Source organism: Elaeis guineensis, chromosome 9 (assembly GCF_000442705.2).
Source record: "Elaeis guineensis isolate ETL-2024a chromosome 9, EG11, whole genome shotgun sequence".
Classification (NCBI taxonomy): domain Eukaryota; kingdom Viridiplantae; phylum Streptophyta; class Magnoliopsida; order Arecales; family Arecaceae; genus Elaeis; species Elaeis guineensis.
This window is the reverse complement of record NC_026001.2, coordinates 96317257-96344828: the sequence shown is the minus strand read 5'-3', so window position 1 is coordinate 96344828 and position 27572 is coordinate 96317257. Positions and strand designations below refer to the sequence as shown.

The following is a 27572-nucleotide window of genomic DNA, read 5'->3' as shown; positions in this document are numbered from 1 at the left end:
TACTGAAATCAAATTTGATTCCAGACTTTTCTATCGATCAGATCAAAATTCAAATAGTTGTGATTCCAATTCTTAAAATTTTTACATGGAGGTGGTTTATTGTAAAAGACTCAAATCAATTGTAAATGATTCGAGTTTTTTGTTTCCTATTTTGTTGCTTATCAGAGTTTTTTTTTTAAAAAAAAAATTGCAACATCTAGCCACTTAACTATAAAATTATCCTCTATGATATAGCATGGTGCTGACTACCATTGCAAAACTACTATGCACACTTCCTTTTCCAATGAACCTTCTCTTTCTCCAATTAATCAACACTCCTCCACTTTTGTTCATATATTTAAAAATTTGTTCTGGCCACTCACATTGTAAATGCATCTTAAAGAGTTATTGTCAATGTTTTCATTGGAGGATTTGTAACATTTTAGGAGGTGGTAAGATGCAGTAATAGGATTCACCTTCTTTGCATAGAGCTCTGTGAACAATTGGCTTCTACCAGGTGATCTTTTAAGGGTTTGCATTGTAGAAAAAGTGTAAATTGAACTCTATATGCAAATTATCTTCAAACGTTGCTCATAAATGTGTAAGCACAAGTAATTGCTCATAAATAAACATTTTGCAAATGTTTATTTATCCTTTGGCCTTGAGATCCATCTACATTTCTCCTTCCTGTAAATTGGATAGTTTATTAAGAGCTGCCAAGATATAGTTTTCCGGACCTCCTAGTTGTTTTCATTGCTGGAATTATTGGTGAAGATTTTTGCTGTTGATGTAAGGTTGATTGAAAAATAGAGGCCCCTCTGAGCATTCTAGTAAAGTTGCACATTGGTAGGAATCATGATTGTATGACAAGTTGGGTGATATTTGTCAGTGGGATTGGTAGAGTTTCAACCCAATGCCAACTACGTAAATATATTTGAGATTCCTATCATGTTTTTCTAATTCAATAGAACAGTATGGTATATTGTATTAGGAGCAGTGTTGATGCTTTTGAATGCTCTATGAGCATGACAAGCCAGTTACTCTAATCTTGAGCATCAAATTGGTAGAGGCTGAGTATTAAATGGTAAAAGAAGGGGAGAAATAGGAGGCAAGCATGAAAAACTGGAACCTTAGACTGTAAGAAATTGGGTATGAACAAGCCTTTGCCATACACAGATAACAATTGCGAACTGAACATGGAATTGATTATTAGTTAATGTGTGCTTCCCATTTCTAAAGGATCTTTTTTTAAAAAATAAAATAAAATAAAATTAGAAGCAAAAACCTTTTGGGGGAACTGAGATTGGAGGAAGCTTGGCCAAATACCAGAGAGAGGGTGGGATCGACCTTATGTCTCTTGTATCAAGATGGTAGACTTTCCAAGCTAGTTGGCATCCTTCATTTCCATTCAAGTATTTAAAAATCATTATTTCAAAAATGTGGCTGAACAAGGAAAAAAGATGATGCCCCATGTATCTTCCTCTTAAACTTAAAAATCCTTTCATTATGCCATTCAATAACTACCCTTATGCATGAACACGTAGCTGGCAAATCAAAATTGGAACTGGTGCAATTCACAGAGTTAGAAACCTTTTGGCCCATTTGCTTATGTTGGAGAAATCTGAACTTTCTTTGAACCCAGGGGAGGGGTGAGGTCTAGCTAAAATACTGAACTCAAATAGAGATATGGCTTTCAGAACATACCAACATTCTGAAAGAAGGTTGCATTTAATTGCCACATATTAGCAAGTCCAGATTGAAGTCGAAGTGCCACATTACAGAATACTAATCACGTCGAGAAGAGAGAAAAAAAAATAAAGTTAAAATAATGAAAAAGAAATAATAATACCAACCAAAATGGATCTGCAAAACATGACTACAATTGTCTCCTTGCACGTGATAAAGAAAGCCACGAACCAAATTGATTAGATCTTGACTTCGATCAACGAGTAAATCTTTTAGCAATTTCTCTTTCAAGACAAAAAATCAGAATATCAATCATTTAGTAAGATGATGCAAACGTAAACATTGAAGTGATTTGTTTGAATTCTTTACTGAGTGTTTGAAACATGTGCCACATTTGGGAAGGTGGCATTGGATGGAGACAGAACATAACTTGTTGAAAGTTCATTGAAGTCTTTGAGTTGTGCGAAGAAACAATCCTAACTAGTGAGAATCTCAATTAGAATCAGAAGCATTTCGAAGAATTTAATGCTTTCTGTTATAGATTAGAGAAATGAAAGGATCTGATAATTAGTGTTCTTAAATTCTGAGCAAGAACTTGGAGATCTCATTCAGTATTTGGATACCGACAAACAAAGTTATAAAACAGAGAGAAGTACATGAATTCATGCAATGCAGTTTCATGGAATGTCATTTTGAAGTATTTAGATTTTGCAATCAAAACAGAAGTTTAGATAATTTGATTTGTATATTATACGAAAGAATCCATAAATTTGGTTGTTGAAGTGTTCCATTCGGGCTACGTAAAGCAAAGGATGGTGTTACAGTAAATAGGCTGGAATTCATTGAATCCATCGAGAAGCTCATGCCACATGTACCTTAGTCCGGCCATCTCAAGAATATGTGCAGGACTCGTGTGTGTGTGTGTGTGGACTCGTCTGGTTCACGAGAAGAGGAGGGAAATATATGGTTAATGAAAAAATAAAAAAATACTTTATATTTGGTTGAAGTGTTTAAAAGAAATAGATGGAAAAATATTTTTTCATAAAAATAAATTTTTTATATTTTGAAAGAAAAATTCATAAAGGACATTAAAAGTTCAATTTCTACCGTATGAAAATTAGGATAATTTTTTTAAAAAATATCTTTGAGCTTTTAGATAGAATGCATTAAGCACTTCCTTTATCAAGGACATAATAGATATTTTATATAATTTTTTTAAAAAATAAATATTCAACCGAATATAAATCATCCTGAAATATGTGATTTTTCTATTGTCAATCAAATTTATAAAAACCACTTCTCATGTATGATGTGTCTATGTATCAGTTTTTCAAAAAAAAAATATTTCAATAAAAAAAATTCTTTCTACAGACCAAAAGAGCATGTAGTGGCTCCTATCAAGGCTCTTGACGATCTTTAATGGTGATGGAGGGAATGTGTCGGATCTTGTATCAAGAGAAATATTTTGTGCATCATGTGTGGTGTAATAAAATTAACGTGGAGTACACTACGTCATCCCATTGAACCATGTAGTCCCTGCTTTCAAATGCTTATTAAATGTGCAGTTTCGCTTTTGATTTGAAATTTTGAATGATGAAATATTCTTTATTCTGAAAAATTTATGACATCCCGTGACTGTTAAGAATCCTGAAGACACATTATACTTCCGTTTTAGAGAATCATAATATGTCTTCAGATATCATAACATCCATGGGATGTCATAATTTTTTAGAATAGAGAGGTATTTTCGTCATTTAAAATTTCAAATCAAAAAAAAAATTGACACATTTAATTCGCATTGGAAAATGTAGCTACATAATCCAATAAAAGGAGTGGTGCACTGTTATTGCACCACATGCGGTGTATAAAGAATTACTCCTTGTATCAATCTCCCTCTCCACTAGAGAGCTGTTGTTGCATGTCTATAAGAGAATTCCTCTATGTAACTTAGGCAATCTATAAGAGATTTTGTAAGTTTGCATGTCTGAACGTGTTACTCCAAAACTTAAGAAGCCTGAATAAGTTGTTCCATATTTTCCATAAATTAGGTAACAGCCTTCCAATCAAAGAAACAAAAAAGGGGCTATTAGTTTGTTCAACAACATATTACATCTCGATGTTTCAATATAACCTAACCATGGTTTTCAGAGAATCTTATCACAGAGCTCCAAAGCCCCACCATCATCTATGGTGGGTGGCAGGAAAAAAGGTGCAGAAAAGGCACCATGTCTTCCGATCTAAATTTCTCTCAGTTGGGTGGTCTATTTCTGTCAGCAGCAGTGGCTGAATACCATGGTCATTAGAATGGTGGGGCCTTAAAGAAATCTTAGCAGAAAAAAGAAAGAAATGCATCCAATCCATTTCACCTTTTCAATGAGGAAGAAGTAAGACTTGGTCTCCATACTAATTTTTTGTGCTATTCCTTCCCATCAACAAAGACATGGGAGAAGAAAAAAAATTCATTCCAACAGGTGACCAATTGCCCGTTAGATTTTTTTTGCCATTAGATTCTTCGCGTCAGACGATTTCAGACAGGATTTCAATGCATGGGTCCACACGACAGAGTTCAAGGCGTGGCGGTCCGCACAATGCGCGGATGGTGAAATTAAAATAGACCAGTGGGTCGATCTATTTGGATGTTAGCATCTAGCTTGTACTGTAACATGACAACTGACATGCAGGTTATTATTTAATGACTTCTTTTTTTTTTTTTGAAAAAAAATTTGAACTTTGACACTCATGACATTGTCCACAGAAAAAGCATTTCAAATTTTAGGATGAATTATGGTTTGACCGTCTCTATTAGAGATCAATGATCAGTAAAATAATGATAAAATTGATTGAAATGATATGGACATGTATGGCAACAAATCAAGAAGACACCGGCAAAAGGTAAAATCATTGGTCAAAATTGCGAAGAAAGATATGAAGATTTAGTGGGAATGCATGGCAAATTAAGAATTCTTAGCTGCAAGGAATAAATGGTTCTCATTTTACTATTAAGAGGTTCTCATGGGCATCACTTGCATTTCGGAACATAAGCATCATATTTGTTGGTGGAGTGAGCCAAATTCTGTTGGTCATATTAAACAGTCTCAGGGTAGGTAGGTTGCTGAGCTCCTTTAAATTGATTACCTCTCTTGGAACAACCTTAGGCCTATACTCCATCGAAGGATTAATCTAATCAAGAAACCATTTAATAAAAGTTTCTTAGCTTGATGAGCTACAAATAATGACCCACATCACCTCCTTGTCCTAACTGGTCTCATTGGTCCGAGCCCTCCCAAACACAAGGTTCCAAAATGCTTTGGGGAGTCTTCTCTCTCAAGTCATGTCCTCCTAGGTGGAGAGTCCTACTCCTTTTTATAATACCATTCTTCAACCTCTCATTGGCTCAAATCTATAGCCTTCCCATGCACCTCACCATTTGTTACATGAAACAAACAACAGAAAAAGATCAAAGACATGGACCATAACCACTAAACAAAATTGATCTCTTTGAAAGATTCACAGAAGACTAAAAAGCTAGCAGAGTGGTCCAATTGGTCTGATATTATATTGGGTGTGGCGTTGCATGAGCAAGGAATCTTTTCCTGTGAGTAGAGAATGGATGATGAGAGACAACGGGCTCCCCGTACAGACATTCAGCTAGATTCGTGGCCTTGGCATCATGTCCCATGATATGCCAATATGTGAAGCTTAGGTCCGGGTAATAAGGCTTGGGTTTCAGTAAATATATCCATGCATGGCTACAAATTTCCATGCACTTGATTCCCCTCCTACCTTTCACATCCTCATAATGTACATGTACTACTAGTTACTTCACTTCTTCATGTATTTATCAAGGGCATTCACATATGTATATATATGTGCACATATGCATTTCTATCAATACTAATAGGCAGGACCACATGCATGTGGATAGTTGCTACCATGCTCTCTGTGTCAGCTACATGGCATATATATATTAATTCTTTAACTCTCTTACAAGTTTAGAGAACTTATTTGAGATGATAGGGTTGTGTGAAGTAAAAAAACTGATCTAGGAGGAATAAAAGATGCAAGAGGATATGAAAATTGAGGATGATAATGCTTAATGGTTTAATTTGTTTAGATTACGTCACGTTCATATCTGAATTTTTGATCTATTTAATAAATAAATTAAACTCAAATAAGTAGAATTTTGATCTACACTATATCTAATCTGATCCGAATCTTGTTTGATTTAACCCCATTACCACTCCTAATGAAAATCCTAGTACTCTATGATATTAATAAGAAGAAATTAGCGGCATAAGTAAAATGCAAAATATTTTATGAACCTTGTTTAAAAAGTCACATCTAGATTACTGGCCATGGAAATGGATAATCTATTTACTTTCTAGCATGGTTCACAATTGGGAAGATTTCCTTTTGTTTGTGATATAATATATGTCACAAAGAGAGAGAGACCCTAGCCTAATTTAATCTTAATCTAGTCACTGATTTTTTGGGATACGAGTATTGGGATGAGGACCACATCCCATGGCATATATGGGTTGTCAAGTAAAAGAAGGAGCCTTTCCAATAAGAGCTTATAAAGGGAGGGCAGAACTTTTTGTATTTTTATTGTGGGTCAAGTGAAGCTACAAACAAGGAACCCATGAGGCCTGCTTCCACTTGCACAATGCCTAGCCCCAGGTCTCACCCACAGCTTTGCAAGGCGGATTAAAAATTAATTATGAGACGTTGCAGAACAGCATAAAGCACATGAAGACAGGATAGCTATTATTGCTCAATAAGTAAATATTGACAATATATGCTCATGAAAGCTGAAGTCACAAGTATCTATCATTCCATCGGATGAAAATATAAATTCCATCATATTTTTGTTAATTTTATTCCATAAGAATCCTAATGAACCAAATAGCCATTAATTGATAATGATCAAGGCTATAGGTTTATAACTCAGCCCAGACAAGCTAATCATAATGTAGATATAACTTGGTTGTTGGCATGCCATCTTAAAATACTCCGAGGGATGGAATCTTAGAGGAACGGAATGATCCATGTATCAAATCAATGTAAATATGTTCAATTCTAGTTTGCTTCACATGATCATGTTTTGATTGTCTATTTGAACCGCAATCATGAGAATTTGTTACCTAACAATAATAATGGTGATAAGAGAAAAGAAGGTACTAATGTAGATGGAATGAGACCTTCTGGCTTATCATGTAGCAATTTTTTGCTACTAAATATCCATCGCTCTCAAATAACTCAATGAAAATGATACAAATTTATCTTCCAACAAGTCACATATTTTCTTTCGCCTTGCGATCTATATTACACTCATCTCCTCAAAACAAGATACGATCCCCACCGTTAATGTGGCAAAGACTATATTTGTAGATCGATCAATCAACTAAAGCTGCCTTAGATTGTGCAGAATTGCCAACCACAATCTCTCTCAGTCTCACCTACCAAATCTCCATGTTTCTATTGATTGATAGTTCTTTCTCATTGTCTTTCCTACCAAAATAGACGGACGGGACACGCAACTAATCCATGTTCTCTACAAGTTAAGATTTTCTGTACTTGCAACTTCCATTCAATCCTTGTTAGGCCTCCTCTCTACCTTTTTGTTCAAGTCTCACAGTGCCTAACTCTTATCTAACTGCTCCCATTCACATCACTCTGATACCAAATACATTGCATATACTCTTTATACCTTAATCACCCTTTGACAGCATACTTAAATCTGTATGACTCAAAGCATACTTATATTTAAATCTCAGATTATCGCTTGAAGCCGGCCATGGTCAGTTAATCTGGACCGTCCGACCATCCCCCGTGTGGCCCCAGCGGTCACACGTGATCCGTGGGGTATTCAACGCCCGCGGCGAATCTTTCCCTCGCATCAGTTAAAAATAAGAAATATATAATAAAAAATATATATATTATTTATTCCTCTTATTGATAATTTAATTGTTTTTAAAAATTTATAATCCCTCTCTCGCTCTCGCTAGCTCGACCTCCATTTCTCAAAAACGTCCGCCACCGCTCACGGTGGCGCCCTTGCTGGAATCCTAACACTCCACGGAGAGAAAACAGACTATTCCTTTCCGATACCGCGCCGCCGATGGCCGTTTCGACGACGAGCCTCTGACTTTCTCCCGCCAAACCTCTCCTCCACCACCACCGCCTCCTCTTACGCCACGGACGCCTCGTATCTCCTGCGGTCGGGAACTCTCTCTCCATAGATTTCTCTCTGGCGACAATGGCGGTGGCTTCCCCCTCCTCCTCGTACTCTCTCTCTCGGTCTTCTCTCTCTCGGCGTCGTCGGATCCCGTGGCGGCGGGCGAGATTGCTGCCCTTCTAGCCTTCAAGCGCTCAATCTCTGCCGACCTTCTGCCCTCCTCTCTGGCTGGGACCTGGCCGTCCAGCGACATTGCGAGTGGCGCGGCGTCACCTGCGACGCCGCCTCCAGTCGGGTGACGGGCCTCAACCTCACTGGCTCGAGGTCTTCGCCGCTCGCCGGAGCTCTAGCAGTCGCCGTTGGGAACCTGACGGAGCTTCGAGTCCTCTCCCTTCGCCAGAACGCCTTCTCCGGCGAGATTCCCGCGGCGGCGGTCGGGGCCCTTCGGCATCTGGAAGTGCTCGACCTCCGGTACAACAACTTCTCTGGCAAGATTCCTGACGAGATAAGCTATCTTCCCTTCCTCCGTGTTCTTGATCTCGCTTACAACTCGCTCTCCGGTCCGATACCGGGGAATTTGATTGGATTCTCACGGCTTGAATCGGTGGACTTGTCCTTTAATCAGCTCTCTGGAGAGATAAAGATTTCTTCTTTCAATTCATGTCAATTTCTTACACATTTGAAACTCTCTAGTAATTTCTTGGTTGATAAGATCCCGCCGGAGATTGGAAAATGCTCCAATCTCCAAACTCTATTATTGGATCGAAATATATTAGAAGATCAGATACCAGCTGAAATCGGCCACATAACCAACCTTCGAATTCTCGATGTTTCGAGGAACAGCCTCACTCAAAGTATACCGAGAGAGCTCGGGAATTGCCGCAAGCTTTCTGTTTTTGTACTTACCAATCTGATCGACTTCACCTCTACTGATAGTTCATCAGTGGTTTCGAGTAATATCGAGGAATTTAATGCATTTTCTGGGGCAATTCCACCTGAGATACTCTCAATTCCGTGCCTTGAGATTCTTTGGGCACCAAGAGCAAATCTTCACGGTCACCTTCCGGATTACAGGAATGGTTCGTGTAATCTAAGGATTCTCAATCTTGGGCAGAACTACATTGCCGGTCTGATACCTGAATGGCTTGGAATGTGTAAAAACCTTTCTTTTTTGGATTTGAGCTCGAATTATTTGGAGGGCCTGGTGCCTGCCTCGCTAGAAGTTCAGTGCATGGTTTGCTTCAATGTTAGTCAGAACTTGTTGTCTGGTTCTCTTCCAGGATTATCTGAAACTCCTTGTACAGATGGTTTGATATTCGGTGGTCAGAATGACAGTTTGTTGGAGGGTAAAAATCTTGGGATAGCATATTCTGCAAATATTCTCCAGAACAGTGGAAATGCATTTGAATCAGTTTTGAATAATGAATTTGTTATTCTTCACGACTTCAGTGGGAATGGCTTCACTGGGTCCTTGCCTTCTTTCTCATTGCCAGTCGCCAAGAAGTTTTCTTATGGTCTCTTTCTGAACAATAATAAGTTTAATGGATCAGTTTCAAGCAAGCTCTTTGGACCATGTAAGCTTGGAAGTGGCTTTGCAGTTAATCTAAGTGTTAATCAGATATCAGGCAGCACTGAAATGCTTTCAAGTTGTTTGCTTCTGAAGAGTTTTGAAGCAGCTGGTAATCAGTTCAGTGGGCCGATCGCTACTGGTGTTGGAAATTTACATTTGCTCAAACATCTTGATTTGAGAAGAAACCACTTGAACGGCTCTATTCCGGATCAGCTGGGGGAGCTGAAGTATATGGAACAGGTTCTGCTTGCTGGCAACAATTTATCTGGAGTGATACCTGTTCAGCTTGGTGGATTATCTTCTGTTTCAGTTCTGGATTTGTCCAGGAATTCTTTATCAGGCAATATTCCATCAAGTTTGGCAAATGCTGCTAACCTTGAATATTGTTGCTTGATCACAATCGGCTCTCAGGCAGTATCCCTCCATCTTTCTCCACACTTGCTCGACTTACTGTGTTTGATGTTTCTTTCAACAATCTCTCTGGGTCTATTCCTCATTTTGAACATTTAGATGACTGTAAATTTTTCACGGGCAATTCATTTCTGCAGCCATGCCCTAATCCACATGCCTCCTCACCATCCGGACTTCCATTTGTAACTGGTGATTCAAACGAGGGTGGCAGAAAGAGTAGATTGAAGCCTTTCACTATTGCAGCAGTTGCTTCAGCCTCGATCATAGTTTTAATTCTTGTAGTGCTGGTTCTTGTTCTGGTTTGTAGAAAAAGGAAATTTGTTAGGGTCAAAAGCCTAAGGAGAAAGGTGGTTGTGACCTTTGCAGATGCTCCTGCCGAACTGACTTATGATAATGTCGTCAGAGCTACTGGTAGCTTCAGCATTCAGAACTTGATTGGGACTGGTGGGTTTGGAGCGACCTACAAGGCAGAGCTAGTTCCAGGTTTCTTAGTAGCAGTCAAGAGGCTCTCTATAGGCAGATTCCAGGGTCTTCGACAGTTTGATGCTGAAATCAGGACACTTGGGAGGATCCGACATAAGAACCTTGTAACACTTATGGGGTACCACATGGGAGAAGCTGAAACTTTCCTAATTTACAACCATCTATCTGGTGGAAACCTGGAGACCTTCATCCGCAGCATGTCAATCAGAAATGTGCATTGGCATGAGATTCATAAGATAGCTCAGGACATTGCACAAGCACTAACTTATCTCCACTATTCTTGTGTCCCTCGAATAGTTCACAGGGACATCAAACCGAGCAACATCTTGCTTGACGAGAAGTTAAATGCTTATCTATCAGATTTTGGTTTAGCACGGCTTTTGGAAGTTTCAGAGACACATGCTACTACTGATGTTGCGGGGACCTTTGGGTATGTTGCGCCAGAGTATGCAACGACTTGCAGAGTCTCTGATAAGGCTGATGTTTATAGTTATGGCGTTGTGCTTCTGGAGCTAATGTCAGGGAAGAGGTCTTTGGATCCATCATTTGCAGAGTATGGGAATGGTTTCACCATCGTTGCTTGGGGAAGATTATTGATCCAGGAAGAGCGTGTGGATGAGCTTTTCTCTCCAACACTGTGGGAGGCAGGGCCAAAGGATAAATTAGTTGAAATGTTAAGACTTGCATTAGCCTGCACTGTGGATTCCATTTCTGTTCGGCCATCAATGAAGCAGGTCTTAATGACATTGAAAGAATTGAATAGAGTGTAATTTTCATGCATGATGAGCTTCCTAGGACAGCATCTAGATGGCTATCAAGCTTCTATCAGAGGCTGAGATGGTAACCTTCAAGGAAACCATCTAAAGAGCCATCCAACCTAAACTTCGATGAAAATCTACAATGTTGAGGTGAGGTTATTGATTTCTTTTTTTTTTTTTTTTTTTTTAAACACATTTTATTTAAGTTATTCCTTCCTGAAAGTAAAATATCAGGACCAAAAGTTAAGATCTCATGTCTGATAACACATTTTTCTTTCAAGCTGATGAAGAAGGTTTATGACTCAACAATATTGAAAAAAAAATCATGGAAACAAATTCCCCCTTGATGAAGTAGGACCTTAGACTCTTATAGAGGTAGATGACAATTGTCAACATTTCGGATGGTTCTGTAGGAAGTTTAATAATGTTTTTATTTGCGACAAAGTTTGAGAATGTTTTAGAAGATTCCATTTTCAAAGTTTGAGAAGATTAAAGAACAAAAACCAGTGTTCTTCTACATAAATGAACTTCCAGATTTAATTATAGTCATTTGATTCTAATGATAATCATTTGATTCCATTTCTGGATGGTAATACTCCTTGTACTAATTCTCATGGAATCTGTTATATCTCAAAAATGATTTGATCTTCTGAACCAAACTTTATTCCATATTTCAGGGGAATGATTCTCTTTTATAGTCCTTTGGAGAATTTCTTGTATGAATTGTAGCTCTTATCTTTATCCTCCTACTTGAATTAGCCTTGACGTTAGCAATCATACGTGACTATCTAGCCATCTAGCATAGGTGTACATACTTAGGTATGTCCACATTTTTTTCCTAACCGCATAATGTTAGGGTCTGCCCATAATTCTCGTGTTAAATTTTTGAGAAGTCCATTTTCATGCCATACCTGCTTTCTCTGCATGACGATGCAAATTTGTGATTTATGTATGTGTTTTATCATTGATTCTATAGTAGCACCAGTTCTGATGTAGTCCAAACTTATTTATAGATTGGATTTTGTATTACCATAAGCCTGATGAATATGCTGTTTTCTTTAGGGAACTTGGAGTGTTTGGGAAAATTTGTATGTGATTCACATTGATGCTTCATGCTTTTTGTCATCTCCATCCCGGGTAAACATTATTAACTTGCTTTTCTGATCCATGCATCTATTGTCAGTTCCGGACATCACATCTAGTCTTACAGTATATTCCTATATATTCATACGAACTGTGTTTCTTGCTTATGTTGTGCAGAAGTGGTCAGCTAGTTTATTTGATCATCGCTAAAGCAATCCTTGTGACCAGTCTGAGGAGATTAGTATAGACACATGCACATATGCTCTTGCTTGGGTTGTGCAGAAGCCATCAGCTGGTTCATTTGAGCATGACTCAAGCCCTCCCTTGCAGTGACCATTTCATAGTCGCCTGATCCATCACCAGGTTCTGCAATGCATCTGATGATTCCTCCAGGTTCCTTGATTACAACCAGCAATTTTCCAGGATGCCGTTTTAGGATTTCATGAGTTGTGAAGGACTGTACCAGGTAACTATATATTTCTTTTTGAGTTACACCAGAGTGCAGTGGACTGGTGATCCATTTGATCTTTGAAGCATCAAATGAGATATGTCTTGATTGTAGAGCTTTCTCCCCCTTTTATTGTACAGCAAAATTGGTTTTACCGGTTGTACACCTAAATTAACCAAAGCAAGTGACCCTTCTTTTATCCAAGTATTTTAGACTGTGAATTTCATGGCTGCCGTCTCATACACATTAGCTTCTTCAGGTTTTTTTCTCTATTTACATTTCTTTTCTAAAAAAAAAAATATTCAGGACGTATTTCATTGCTTGCTCTTGAAGTTGCATGAAATAGAGGATGGAGGAGGTCTCATCATATACACACATACATTCATACATGTGTGTGTAGAAGAAAAAGGAAAAAATATTTGTAGTCCTGCCTGAATGTGTGGGCCTCTGTCAAACTGCTTATGGTGATACTCAATGTCCTGATTTATCATTTCCACTGTTCATCTCTTGCCCATTGTTTTAGGTAAGATATACCTAGATATTGTTTTAGGTAATGACAACGTGGCAAGATGGTGATGTGGCAGTAACAAAAAGAGAGTGGCATTGTTGTTATCAGCATGATCGCAAGCAGTTTAAAGCAAAAGGAAGTTAATAGCTGTCATGTTTTGTTTATCAGTCCATATGGTTCTATCAACCAGATATAGAAAAGAAGGGAGAATTCTGCTAGGCCTCTCTCAACACTTGGACATTTCAATGAAGTTACTTTGATGATTGAGGATCCTTGAGGGCCTTGCCCCGAATTGCATCAAAGGTTATTTCTTCTCCAGCAGTTGATCATTCTCTCCTCGAACCATAAGTGTATCTTATCTTAATTATCTTTGAAATGTATCTATTATCTTTTCTTCATGCATTCGTGAATTTCTACTGTTCTGTCATGTTATTGCATCCACTGGTGAACTATAAAATCCTTTTACTAGGACACTGAGCCTGTTTAGCCTGATTATCCGCATCATCACTGATCAACTTGATCAATCTAGCATGCTAGCACATCCACGATCTTTAGATTTTGTGTTTCTTGAAAACAATTTCACTCTGCTTTGTTTCAAAAAAAAAAAACAGAAAAACAAAAAAAGGGAGAAAGTAATACACATATCATATCAAGTTACATGATCATGTAGAAATATTCACTAAGATGCATATGATCTCTCATGTCTTCTTAACTCTTAACTTCTTAAGTTGATATACTTATCATTACCATCATTATAATTAATCTTAAGTAAAAACCTGACCACAGGGAACAATGGCATAACACCGAGGTGCTCAAGTGAGTTTCCTAAGGCTGTGAGGTAGGAGGTCATTCTCGGATGGGTCCTCCCTATCTTTGTCGTCGGTGAAGCAGTTGGAGGGTGCCTGCCACTGTGACTCTTCCAGCACCCCGCCCACCTCGAAGGTCATCACGTGAGTGGATATGCCTGTACCGCATATTTATCATGCGTGAGAATTACCCTACGGTAGGGGAGAAAAAGAACACATCATAATGGTCGCTCAATTCTTCCATAAAACTGAAAGTTTTAAAATGCTGGTCTGGTGGAATGTTATCAAGTTAATTATTGGTGGACTTTCTTCTTCTTCTTCTTCTTTTTCTCCAAAAATATAATTTAAAAAAAAAAAAATTTCTAAGTAGCACTGATACACAATACTGTAGTAAATTATGTTCTCTAAGGTCCTCGTAATATGACTATTATTGTGCTGTCTCTCCATATAAACTAGACTGTGGCACGCATGCGTAGAATAAATAGATAATGGATAGGGAAAAGTTTAACTCTTGTTAGTGCTCTCGTGGGCTTAAAAGAGTTGGCATCACTGACCGTCGTAGAAGTCCCATCGGACGGGCCGGCGGGTGGCGGCATCCTCGTAGTACCAGATGAAGTCGACCTTCTCCCAGAGGTGGCACAGGAAGCCGTCGGTGTACCGCGGGCCGAGGTAGGTGGAGCCCACCATGAAGTCCCGCCGGGGGATCCCCACGGGGAATAGCATGGTCCGGCAGTGCCCGGTGGGCCCCAGCGTGTAGTAGAAGGACGTACCGTTGTCCCACTCCACGTCGTGCAGCAGAACCCCCAGCTGCTTCTGCATCAGGTTCACGTTCCTCCCCGCCGGCCAGTCGTACCACAAGTCAGAGATCTGCAGCCGTCCGTCGCTGAGGTTCATGTACAGCTGCGCATGGAACCTCTCCGGCCACGGCGCTGGGGTCGGTGTATCCTCGCCGTCCGATCCCACCACGACGGCCGGCATCACAAGGAGGAACACCCAAGATACGATGGTGATCCGCATGGAGATTACTGCCATCTTCTTCTATTCTCTCTTTCTTTAATCTTTCTTTAGCTCTCGTTCTCTCTTTTCGGGTGGTAACGTTGAGAGTTTCCTACGGTCACCACGATCAGCGCGGGGGTCAGGATAAGGAGGTCAGCTTGTAGTGTGACGTGGAACGTCTTTGCAACGCACGCCTCTGTGGTCGTTAGATAGCTAGGCCTAGAAAAGTAAGGGCCAAGTTGTTACTTACAAAGTTGCAGAGATATAGTATGGATGGAAATAGATTAGATAATATCAATGTGAATTTTTTTCGTATCCGAATCTATCTATGGTAATAATTTGAGCATTAAACTAATATCTATAACCGTATTCATATCCATCAAAGAAAGATAGATATGGCTACGGATAGATAAGAATCTAGTTTAGTTTAATGTGACATTCGTGAATTTTTAAAAAAAATAAATAGTTTTATCAATATATATTATTAATTTAATTTATTATCTATTGAGTAATATCTTAAATTTTATGATCATAAAATTTAATTATCCATCTTATATCTATATTTATATTTTTAATATCTGATTTATATCTGTATCTATTTAAAATAAATATAATGAATTTTTACATCCAACTAATATCTATGTCTGCATCTGTTTCCGTCAAACAAAATAAATATAGATACGGATATACCGGCGTCCGAACCGGTTTCAGCATTACAATATACCCTCTTTGTTGGAAAAGGTGCAGTTCATCTGGTACCTTGAGGATGTCTCGAGCCTGCACAGGCCACTGCACCACCTGTTCGGTGCTGGGACTGGTGAAAAGGTTGTCAAGAGAGTCTAATGTCACAGGAAGTATCTGTGAGGGTTAAAACTAAAAGGGATTTGAATACGACGGTGTTATGGTGGCAACAACTTTGCTTGGTCTCTCTTCTACTCCTAAAGAATGGCTCTGTTTAATTACATGGATTGGCTCTTATATGTTCATCACCATCATGCTTCTGGAAATTCTGCTGTGCGTTAGTAGTTTTTATTCAATATAGTACTGAGTACATATGAAATACTGTAATCAGTAGCCACAAATGTGTACATCATTTTCACACTGATCAGAGGAGAGAAAAAAATTCTCATAAAAACAAGCATTATCATAAAAGAGAAAAAAAATAAAAAAATTCTGTATACACACATTCTTGGAGCAATTACTAGACATGAAGGTACGAAGACAATAACATAGTTACATAAAAAATTAATAAAAGAATGAGGTGAAGGTTCGTGGCTGGTTTATATTACATGATTGGATTGATCAGGATGAAGGAATCATATCCACCAGAGACTTTCCAAACAATCAGCTGAAAATGAAAATTCCACATCTTTCTCAATGCATCATGTTAAACACTTACTTAAAATAGTGAGAAAAAGGGTGTTAGGAATGTATTTTACCTTGGAAAATTATGTAGCAGGTCCTTGTTGGGCTCTCAGCACCACTTCTTCAGTTGTGATGCCTATGATTTCATTTGCACGCTTCAAATTAACACAGGAGATTTTTCCAATGTTGTCCTGGACATACGAGTTTGCATCTCTGTCATTGTCAATGGATAAAAGTCTAGTAGACCAACAAGATAATAGACGATGATCTAAATTTATTTTCGAAGTTTCAACAAGAAATCACTAGAAAAATGCTCCTATTCTTCCAACTCATTGCAGTTGAGAAGCTGCAAATAAATGCTGCATTTGAGAAACTGATACAATCAGGTTCTGTTTGGTTGAGAAAGACCTTCTGCTACATCCTTAACCGTTGATTTTGATCCAAAGATAAAATAGGTAAGGAATCCAAAATTACTGAGGAGTTAGAAGTGGCTGTTCTGTTTGTGTTTGATCAACCATGACTAACTCTGCATACAACTATAAACCAAACACTTCAATAATTTACTTTAAATTCATCAAACACTAAGAAGCAACTTCATTGGAGGTTAGTACTTGCTCTGATTGGATATAGACCTAATGCTCTTCTTGCAATGTAAGTCGAGTTATTAACATCTCCTTTCTCGATAAAGTTATGAAAACTTTTAATGCGAATGGCAAGTGTCTCATATCAGCAACTTGTTATTCTTGTGTCTTTTATTACAGCCATCAGATTGCGTTTTAATCTAACAGTTGTCGGATAGCCTAAGTTTATTTAGGGTTTTATTCTATTTGCACTAAAACAGATCTTAAGCCGTTATGTTGCTTCTGGGGTTGAAAGAGGGAGTTGAGAGGGTCCACAATGGTTACAGAGAATGTTCCTTAATTTTTCTCAATTCTTATCATAGTGAAGAAGGTGCATGCTCTGTGGAACCACATAAAATTCTGTGTTTTTTTGTGGTTGCTTTGATTTATTTTCTCTTGCTAATTTTCTGAAAATATTTGCTGCAAAACTCAACACAACCTCACTCACAAGTTGAGAAAATGTTACTGATCAAGGAATCATCTAGAAAATTGTGATAAATTTCTCAACCAATAATAAGATGTTGCCACAATGGTAGAGGCATTTTTTTTAAATAAAAAAAAAAAATTAAGTAGGAACAGCGAAACATGTGAAAACTCACTCTAGTAACAATACCAAGCTTCTCTAATTTCTGCACAGCATCCTCAACATCAAAATTGCATTCCACATGAAACTCTTCTTTGATGAGTTGTTCACACCATTTGTCAAGTTCCTACGCATATGTATCAGAGAAAAGTTAGTAAGAGGATCCAGGCATGATGAATTATTGACTGGAAAACAGACGATCAAAATTCTGTACCTGTATTGTTGCCCTCCCCCTCTCCATCAAAACAAAATAAGAAACTATCACCTCTTTAACCTACATATTAAGAATTACAAGACCTTGTTAGAAAGTTGAAGGATGTCAAAATGACCAATACAAGTCATCAATAGATTACATAACAATGACAAAACAATCTTTTGACAAGACTCACTTCCTGTTGAATCACATCATCACACAAGTGCAGAAGCGTGCCTCTCCCACTATCCAGTTGTTTGTCATACACGGCTCGCATGATTAGATTTTGGTAAGTTCTTATGTTCTGCTGAAACCTGCAAGACAATGGTAAGGTTTTGCCAAAAGATGACATTAATTTTAACTAAAGGATTAAGCAATCTTTCTCTCTTCTTTCAATGAAGGCTGTGGCATGATTAGAGCAATTATACGAAAGTTATCATCACATGTGTCACCTAAATAGTAAATACTAAATCCATGAAAAGATGTAGAATCAATGACAAGTAGGACATGTGAATTTCATGGCAAGCGGCTCCCTTTTGGACATACTGATTCTAGAAATCTTAACTAAGAGAAGTAGGAACTGAGGTCTAAACAACATGAATGGATAGAAGATGGGTAAACATATGCAAACAACTTCAGAGTTCAATATGTACATGCAGACAGACACAAGAAAGTGTCTCATTTACCAAATGAACTTACGTGAAGTAGACTTTAGAACAATATCCAATGAGAGCAGAGAGGATAGCTATAACAACCCAGATATCAGCTGTAGGCATTTGAAGGGAGCTAACAAGAGTAGCCTGAGTAGAAGAAAAGAATCAAGGATAAGATGCAGAGAGACAAAAATAACCAAAATCAGTTGATTTGTATCATTTTGAAACTTACAAGACCAAGTGCTGCAGAAACAAGGAATTTCACCCAGTCCATCGGCGTTAAACTCGGGTTTATCTTTTCAGGCTATAAAATCATTCATTAAAATTAAGCAATAAGTAAGAAATGTTGTAGGAGAAGATTCTAAAGTGCTTTTGTCCTTCCAACAAAATTTTGAGAAGAAGATCTCACCAGAACTATCTCCATATCTGCCAACGGAATATTCTTAAAATGTTTCACAAAAATTCCTCGATCTACTCGGGATTTGGTGCTAGACCGCCTGTAAAATTACAATTAGCATCACCCACAAGTGACAGGTTGCTAAGAGAAATACAGGGTACAAAGTAGAAATTAATGGATTTTCTGAACAAAAAGATCCCATAAAGTTACAGTTTCAGTTTCCTCCAATGACAACTTTAGTTGGTGTTATTTTCAGAACCCTTTCTCACCAAGCAATTTTTAAAAACCAAATAATGCAGATATCTTTAAATGGAGTTCCTTATAGACACATCTTCCTCTATGACTAATAAGCAGTATGTATCAGATTATCACCCTTTTTTCTCCTTTAAAAAAAATATACCTGTAGATAACGATCATCCTATCAAATGTTGGTTCTTGGATTGTAAGCTGGCCAAATAGATTTTGCACGCTGTAACATGTAAAATGTGCATATATCAGAACATGAGAACATCTTTGTTGTAACACCTCTGGATCTACAAAGAACCAAATTAAGAATTAATTAGAACCTTAGCTCCATGTTGTCAATCCGAACACGTTCAACAACTAAGTCTTGCTCTTCTGTGTCAGCACTTGCTTCAGTAGTTTCCTTAGTATCTTTCTTGGACTTCACAATTGGCTTTTTGTAGAAGAGTCGCTCAAGCCTGCAATTATCATTTCATTCGAATATGTAAATATTGAACCTTTTTATTGAAAAACATGAGGATAAATATAAATGGAAGCATTTCTTACACAACTTACCTAGTAACTCTAAGAAGCCCCCTCCAAATACGACCTATAATCATATCAAGTTTCTCCATAAAGAAGTAATCGGTTGTACGGTCAATTCCAGTGCCCCGACGAAAAATGATGTACTTCCATACAGAAAAGATCAAAAATTATAAAAGTATTTAACATGATGTAAATTAGCATTTCCAAATAAATTAGAAGAGCTCACTAAAATATCGACAGGTAATAGAATCAAATTGTTATTTTTCTTGCTAAATATTAAACCATATTACTGGTTTTGCTGCATAAGATAATAAGGGCAATGTAAATATCTCCGCAACTTCATATTACTTAGTATGCTTGCCAGATTCCAATTGCTATGCACATAAGTATTCTTTATCTGTCAAGACGACACAGCATCATTTACCAATAATATGAAAGTTAAAGCAACCCAACCTTCTTGAATATTGGATTGCATTGGAAACGTTAAGCACCCCATTGAACCAAGGGCGAACATTACAAAGTAGATTGACCTGCCACAAAGCATAAGCTACACTATATGCCAGATTTTTGCTAATATACCTCCAAGGATCTAACTGCAATTCACTAGCCATTTGCACACATGTTTAATTAGACTCTAGCATGACTGGAATGTTAACACCAGAAGTAAATAGATTCTGTATTTAGTGTTTTTCATTGTTTGACATCATTTCGTGGTTCAGAAGTCTTAAATGGATGTGGTTTCCATGCTCACTTTTGATAACAGATCCATTTCCAATTTCTTCAATTATTTTTTTGATGTATAGTGGATGTTATCTGTGATTTATTTTCCTCCTCTAACATCTGTTATGCATCAGATAAATGAATATAGAGTACCTAACTGCAAGAACCATTATATCAGGAACCAAAGGGTAGCTTGAAACTGGATAAAAAGGTATTTCTGTACTGGATTGGGTATAGGCCTCCAGAATTGTGAACCAGTATGGCTGTGCATGGGATACAAATATCAAGTCAAGAGGTTTAAGAGATCCAAATCTCAAACTAAGAGGATTCTGGCTTGCTACATAACAATATTTAAATGGAGAGCCTTTATTGCTTTAAGGAGAAAATATTTCTTGATTAAGGCTAAAATCCTAACTTACAGGTCAATAATAGATGCCGGGAAGAGAGGAAATTGTATATTTTAGGGATCTTTACAATCAAATTTGGGAGATTAACTTGCTGGAATGAGCCTAAAAATCTAACATATAATATTACCAAACTAAAAAAGAGAATGGGTGTTCAGTTTGTATGCTACAGATAGAGAAGGATTTACAGGGATGGATCACTCAGAAAAACATTTGCAGGAGTAACTACTCTGGTTGTACCGGTAAGAACAAGGGGAAAAGAATCTGTCGAACAATAAAAATTCCTAAGTCAGAGTCTGTTTGGCATCGGTGAATGCAATCTTACTTGTGAGAGAAGGATGAGATTAAAGAACTCAATTTGAGATACAATTAATAATGAAATATATATGCATAAAAGCATATGATACATCTGGTGACCAAAATATGATATTCTGTAATAATATTCAGACAGTACCTTATCAGAAAATTCAGGAAGGTTTTCTTGAGGATGGTCTTTAAAATACCTCGGGAAAAGCTTTTTATCCAGCTACAAGCCTCCAAAAATCAAAGAGTTAGTTTGCATTTAATAGATCATGAGCATCAAGTAGAATGCATGTAATCATGTTTCAGACCTTAGATTCATCCACTTTGACAGGAAGGTTTAAGAGATATTGCCCAGACTGTGCGATGTTGATCTCCTCATCAGTCACTAATCTAAAGTTGCTCTTTTCCATTATCTGTTTCAAGAAAAAATAAATTAAACTGAAACCAAAAAAAAAAACTAAGGCAACCATTTTAGGATAAAAGTTATGATGATCATGGGAAACGTCGATGAGAGAGAGCTATATATGAAAATGTGAATGTTGCAAGGATGATGCTCGCATGCCCTATGCTATGTCAGTTTTGTCCTTTTTTTTCTCCTTTTTTTTTCTCATTTTAGGTAACAATGCACAGCAATCTGACTTGTTTGACATATTTTTTTTTAAAAAAAGGAAAAGAAAAAGAAAGGTGGAGCAGGAAAGGTAGGAGGATATATGTTTATCCCTATACATCTTAACAGTCACACCAATTCATTGTTACTATTTGACAATATCATGAATTATGTGGAATGGAAAATGCAAACTTCTTTGGTTAGTACATTATGATACCACATTACCAAACAAATGAATATCTGAAGATAATTTCAAAAAGATAGAATGAAGAGAAGATCCAGTTATAAGCAATGGTATACTAGTAAAACTAAGAAATAAACTTCAAAATATCAGGTCATTAATTGTGATATCCTGCAAAAGTGCAAATGATTGTCTTAACTGTTCTTTACAGTTATGCCCTTATCACATGGTGCAAGATATAGAGTCCAAGGAGCTGGTGGTATGTATCTAATTAGATAGCTCAGATAGAAAGTATTTCACAAGAGCTGTTGCAACGTCCTAGTCTATCACAGGGTGGATGCAATATGCAGCCAGCCAGCAAATGGATAAAGCTTAAGTGAAAGAAAGGCACTTAGTTGGATTGTATTAAAAATTATAAATTGGTTAAATTCATAATGAGAGAACTGACTGTGAGTAACAGAAAAATATAAGATTAGTTGAGGAAAATATCTTGCATTTGTGGAAGACCTAACATAGCTTAACATGTTAACTAGTTAAGTGGATTTTTTCCTTACAAATGTTAGAATATTATTTAAAAACACATTCAATAGTTTATGTAAATTTGCAAACAAGTAACTTTGCCAATGACTCATAACCAATATATCGTAAAAAATGAGTAATTTAAGATTGGCAGAACTTGTAAGTTTAACTAAGGTGTAAGACACCATCAAAAAGATGTGGTGTGTCAATAATTATCCTGCCCACCTGCCTCATACCCTGATCTAACATCTAATATCCAACCTGCCCCAAAAGACAGGCCAAACCTGACTCACCCTCACAGAGGCCTCTGGCACATGCTTGGACACCCAAGGTCATTCCTGAGTATAAATTGTACAATTTTACTACTCTTTGATGATAAAGAATAAAAAGGTGAAAGCGGCTAATTCAACACCACAATAATCTTGTATTGGAATTCCTCCGATGAATGCAAGTTCATGTTTACAGGTAGATTACATCATCTGATATCAGATAGCTTGCCAAGGCCAAGCTATATATAAGAATTTTCTCACTAAACTTAAGATTTCAATACATGCTACTAGAATATGTGTGTGTCTCTGTATCATGACCATTAAGAATATTAGGTACAAAGATACAAAGATGAGATATAGAGATACAATGCAAAAAATTAACCAACCTGGAAAAAAAAATTTAGGAAATTAAGTTCGAGAACATCTGTCTCATCCGAAGAAAAATGTTGGTGCTCTAATTTCTGACCACCATGGATGGGATCGAATAGAGAGTACAGTTGCTGCAAAAAAATATATATATATATTCTCTTCAATGTTGATATCCAGCATGGTTATAACTTCAACAAAAAGAGTTGACTTTATCAACATTTCAATGCACATTCAAACAAGCTTATGGGTACATGCGAATTCATAAGAAGTTGTTCATCATAATACAGAAATGTATGTACATAAACATACAAAGGCATATGCACAACTGCACGTAGATACTCTTTTGTGAAAATAAACTGTATGTAATGATACTTACATGTCTGTACTTGGTCATTTATATATTTTCAGACACATGCATTTATTTGTGTATGTATGTATGCTGAGTGCCAACCACGATACACACATTATGTTCTCAAATGTATGTATGCATGTGTGTGTAGACATTTTTATTTCCTCAAGGGAATAAATGTCTACATCACATATATATGCATCAAGGTTTTACATCTCAGTGGGATGGAGGGCATCCCGACCATCTCATCCTACTACTGTGAGAAAATAGGACCGGAATGGGGTTGGAACTCCAAAACCCATCCATGCAGGGAGAGAAGAAGAAAGAGAAAAAAAAAAGGAAGATGAAGAAAGGAAAAATTAAAGGAAAGAAGAAGAAGAAAAATGAAGAAGCAAATAAAAGGAAAGAAGGAAGAAAGGAGGCTTTTTTACAAACATAATGTTAATTTTAAAAATATTTATGAAAATAATATTTTGTGCAAACTATTTACGAAAATGCTGTCCATCAGAAAGTGCCCTACCATAGAACAACTTATTTGCCATATGGCCACGGAGAAGCCAGGATGGAAGGAGAGGGTGCCAGCTCAATAGCCGCGCTATGATAGGATGACTTACAGAGCCACCTTATGATAGGGCGACTCTCTCCCCTCTCTCCTCATCCCTCCCTCCCTCTCTCCCTCACTGATTCTCAATCCCACTGCCTCCCCTCTCTCTGTCACTTATAGAGTCGCCCTATCATAGGGTGACTTATAGAGCCGCCCTACGAACTGTTCCCCAGCCAGCGGTAAGAGCAGTGAGTCAACATGAAAAGTCATCCTATCATAGGATGACTTTATTTTGAGCAGCATTTTGGTAAATAATTTTGAAAAGATATTATTTTAGTAATTTTTTTAAAAATTAACATTAAATCGGTAAAAAATCCAAGAAAGGAAAGAGAAAGAATAAAAAAAAAAAAAGAAAGGAAGAGATAAGAAAATGAAACAAAAAGAAAAGAAAAAAAGGAAGATAGAAAAAAAAAAGAAAGAAGGAAGAAAAGAAAAAAAAGAAAGAAATGAAAGAAGAAGGGGAGAGAAAAGAAAGATATCTACTGGGATGTATGATCGGGACAACCATTGAGACGGGACGGGACAGTGAGGGATCCCATTCCATGAAGACACCGAGACACCTCTAACCCATGGAATTTAAAATCTTGATATGCATATGGTCAATTATTTCTACACTGGATACATATATATGAATTCAGAAATGCATGCATATAGAAAGGGCAAAGGATAAAACCATACCATCAGATCCTCAAATTGCAGAAGATACCAAGCACGAATAGTGTACTCAACTCTCTTGCAGAGCTTCAGAAATTCAGCTCGGTCAGAAGCAAGCTCTGTAAGGAAAAAAAAATCAAGGTGGAATGTATCAAGATCTAGGCAAAAGCTTGAGAAGTGTAAGACTAAACACTAAAGCAAAATACACACATTCAAATCCTGTGGATCTAGAAGGGAAGAAAAGCATTTCAAACTCAAAGATTAGAATTTAATGATGCAGGAAACCAAGTCAACATCAACATGTACTTGATACAGAATATGAACAAGAAAAAAGATGCAAAAATTTTGAAACTTAATCAAATTTTGCTATAAAAATCCATGCAAATCATCCAACATATACAAAAAGACATGGTTCCACAAGAGGTATTTAGACTCAAAATATGCAGGAACAATGGCTCAAGCTTGACGGAAGGTCAGACAGTGGACCAGGTACCAAGGTTGATAGGTTTGAGGGCATTACTGATTTTTTTTATTATTATTATTATTGTTCAACTCTCATAAAGAACCTTTCAGGTGAAAACTAGTCCAGAAGTTAAAGAATAGTTTTCTTAAGTTCCATAGTATACTAAGCATTATGTTAAGCAATGTCACAAGTATTCCTTATTGTCTTTAGTTTCTCTATGTATAAGCAATAACTGGTTGATAATGATAGTTGTTGAGAATAAAGACAATTTAAGATTGCTTTACAATCAAGGGGATGGTTTATTGAACTGATATTCCTCAAGTCCTTTTGGTTGCAAGGAAAACAGCTCAGAAAACCAAACTTCCCTGGAAATTTTAATTTTCCCTTTGTTGGTTTGGCAGAAAGTCAAAACCGGATAACCACAAGATTTCCTGGGAAACAATTACAACTTATTGTCGACTCACTAAAATGGAATTTAACTCAAAAGGTCTCATAAAAATGTAGAACTAAGGTGTCCTTTTTAATTTCCATATTCTTTTCCCAATATCTCAAACACTCTAAATTTAGTATTTTTTTTTCTTCCTTCTCCATGACAAGAAAGTAAGAAACTCCCACACTCTGAAGGGTAATGAATGAATCTCACAACAATTTCTATTCTCTCCCTCTGTCTCTCTTTTCTTTTTATGTACATAATTCCATCCTTCCATTTCAACTCCCAACACCAACATTGCATGCATTCAAGAGAGACCTTTTAAGCAACCAAGAAACAATAAGCATAAAAATAAAACCAGAAACAACAAAGGAGACAGAATGGATCTAAAGCCAACCAAATAGCAATTAGAACCAATTTCAATTTCAATATATATTTATATGTCGAAAGCGAAAAACAACAACAACAAGATAACAAGATTCAAATGACATGAGAGAGAGAAACAAATTTTAGAAAGAATAAATCTTCCAAAAACCAAGACAGGTATGCATATACAATACCAATGAGGGACACAAGCTTCATGATGATCCTGGGCTTGATGACGGGAATGACGGCCTCCCGCTCCAGCCGTATCACGTCCCTCCTCTTCCCATCCTTCTCCTTCTCCCTCTTCGCCTCCTCCATGTCCGACGCTTCTGTCTTCGTCTTTGGAAAGAGCAAGTATATATACTTTATATATCTTACAAGAGGAGAGGAGAGGAGAGAAGAGCAGAAAGCGAGAAATGGAGTTTGGAATCGAAAACTTTTCGTGCAAAGCAATCGATTCGATTCAGAGAGAGAAGAGGAAGGAAGGAAAGCCTTGTGTGGAGATGGAGGTAGGGAATGGATAATCCCTGCCGCTGCGGACGGGCTCCCGTGACGTCGGTTGGTGGGGTCGTATGATATTCTATTTATAGTAACACTTGTAGTAATATTTAATATTTATAACAGTATCTCTGCCTACGTGCTGGATTTCGTATTTCGGTTGATGTTGCCGTGGTGTCAGCTGATGCCGGGTGACAGTTATCCAACCACCGACCGGTTCTATTCTCCTTGCCCCATTTTTATTTTTACTCTTTTGTGGGTAAAAGACCCGTCTGCTTGAACAAAAGAGCGACAGCATTTTGGACACCGAATGTGTGTTCTTGTCGCCCCTCATATCTTAGTGGGAGCATTCCATATGGAGATTCCAAGCCCGTTTGGTTGAGAGTCAAGCGTAAAACAGCTTTAAAACTGCACTGTATAGGGACCATGTGTTTAATTCCAAATTAACTATGCATCAGCTAGATTTTTGATATAGAACCGCAATAATTTTTTTTATTGTGTAAGATCTTAAATTATTATAAATAATATTAGTACGGATCCGATCAATAATCTATATAGATCAGAGATACTACAACACAGTATCAATGGAGTTGACCACAGACCGCTTATGATGATTTGATTAGATTTGAATGAATTTGAATTTTAATTTAAAAATAACGTCGAAATTTAAACAATTGTTTATGAACAAAAAAATTCAAATAATACTTTCATTTTTTTTTTTTTTTGACGAAATCTTAGAGTATTTTATAGTGCAAAGAAATAATTATCAAGAAATTTTAAACCTCTGGGGTATTTATTTTTGTGAACAAAATCTACTTTTCTAGACTTTCAACGTCTGTTTCAGAGAAAGGATAAATTGGGAAGTGCCACTACCATATCATTCGAGTGGGAGATAAAACCTTAATATTCCAGGTGCTGGGGAAACCCTTCTTTTAAGAGTTTCCTTGAGCCAAACACTTCTAATGCCTGATTTCACTTAAACTCGACTTTGCTCACTCACCGACAACTAAATGAAATAGTGAGAGATTTGTTTGTTAGCGTTAGTGTTGGTAAAAGACGCAAATAGGTCGGATGTGTATGGATCTGACCTGGTCCCGACCCTTACTCGAATTGACTCATTAGAAAAAGTTCAGAAAAATTTGGGTCCCAGATTAGGACTCATCATCCAATAAGGTCAGAAATGAGTTTTCACATATTTGCACTCAACTTTCCAGACTTGATTCCACATAAAAGGATGCTTTATTTTTTGCAACCTTGATGATAGGTTTGGTACATGGTGGTCTAATGGCAACATTTTTGCTTTAATACTTCGTTCCACAGTAAAGCTGATTGGCATTCATGCTCCTTTTAT

The 27572-nt window shown here is 37.2% G+C and overlaps 2 protein-coding genes and 1 pseudogene across 3 annotated transcripts; 1 reads left to right on the top strand and 2 right to left on the bottom strand.

Annotated features, from left to right (window-relative positions):
• The first annotated feature begins 7737 nt into the window (after positions 1-7737).
• LOC105051111 (LRR receptor-like serine/threonine-protein kinase RPK2) lies at positions 7738-12878 on the top strand (annotated as a pseudogene).
• Positions 12879-13728: 850 nt separating this feature from the next.
• Positions 13729-14942, bottom strand: LOC105051112 (uncharacterized protein At4g14100). Of its 2 annotated transcripts, none has more exons than XM_010931411.4 (2): positions 14465-14942; positions 13729-14068 (listed from the first exon to the last, which is right to left on the bottom strand). In XM_010931411.4, the coding sequence occupies exons 1-2, from the start codon at positions 14940-14942 to the stop codon at positions 13917-13919; spliced, it is 630 nt and encodes a 209-aa protein (XP_010929713.1). In that variant the 3' UTR covers positions 13729-13916. The 2 variants fall into 2 exon arrangements, with proteins under 2 accessions (XP_010929713.1, XP_073099239.1); XM_073243138.1 differs by having other exon boundaries at positions 13964-14102.
• A 1024-nt stretch (positions 14943-15966) lies between these two features.
• On the bottom strand, positions 15967-26186 carry LOC105051110 (uncharacterized). The gene is made up of 16 exons (XM_010931408.4): positions 25918-26186; positions 24489-24583; positions 22875-22988; positions 21221-21325; positions 21064-21135; positions 19516-19628; positions 19284-19418; positions 19118-19186; positions 18730-18817; positions 18553-18624; positions 18367-18467; positions 17864-17981; positions 17689-17748; positions 17491-17601; positions 16346-16462; positions 15967-16254 (listed from the first exon to the last, which is right to left on the bottom strand). Exons 1-15 carry the CDS (start codon positions 26039-26041, stop codon positions 16355-16357), a joined length of 1485 nt encoding a protein of 494 aa, XP_010929710.1. The 5' UTR covers positions 26042-26186; the 3' UTR covers positions 15967-16254; positions 16346-16354.
• Between the last annotated feature and the right edge of the window lie 1386 nt (positions 26187-27572).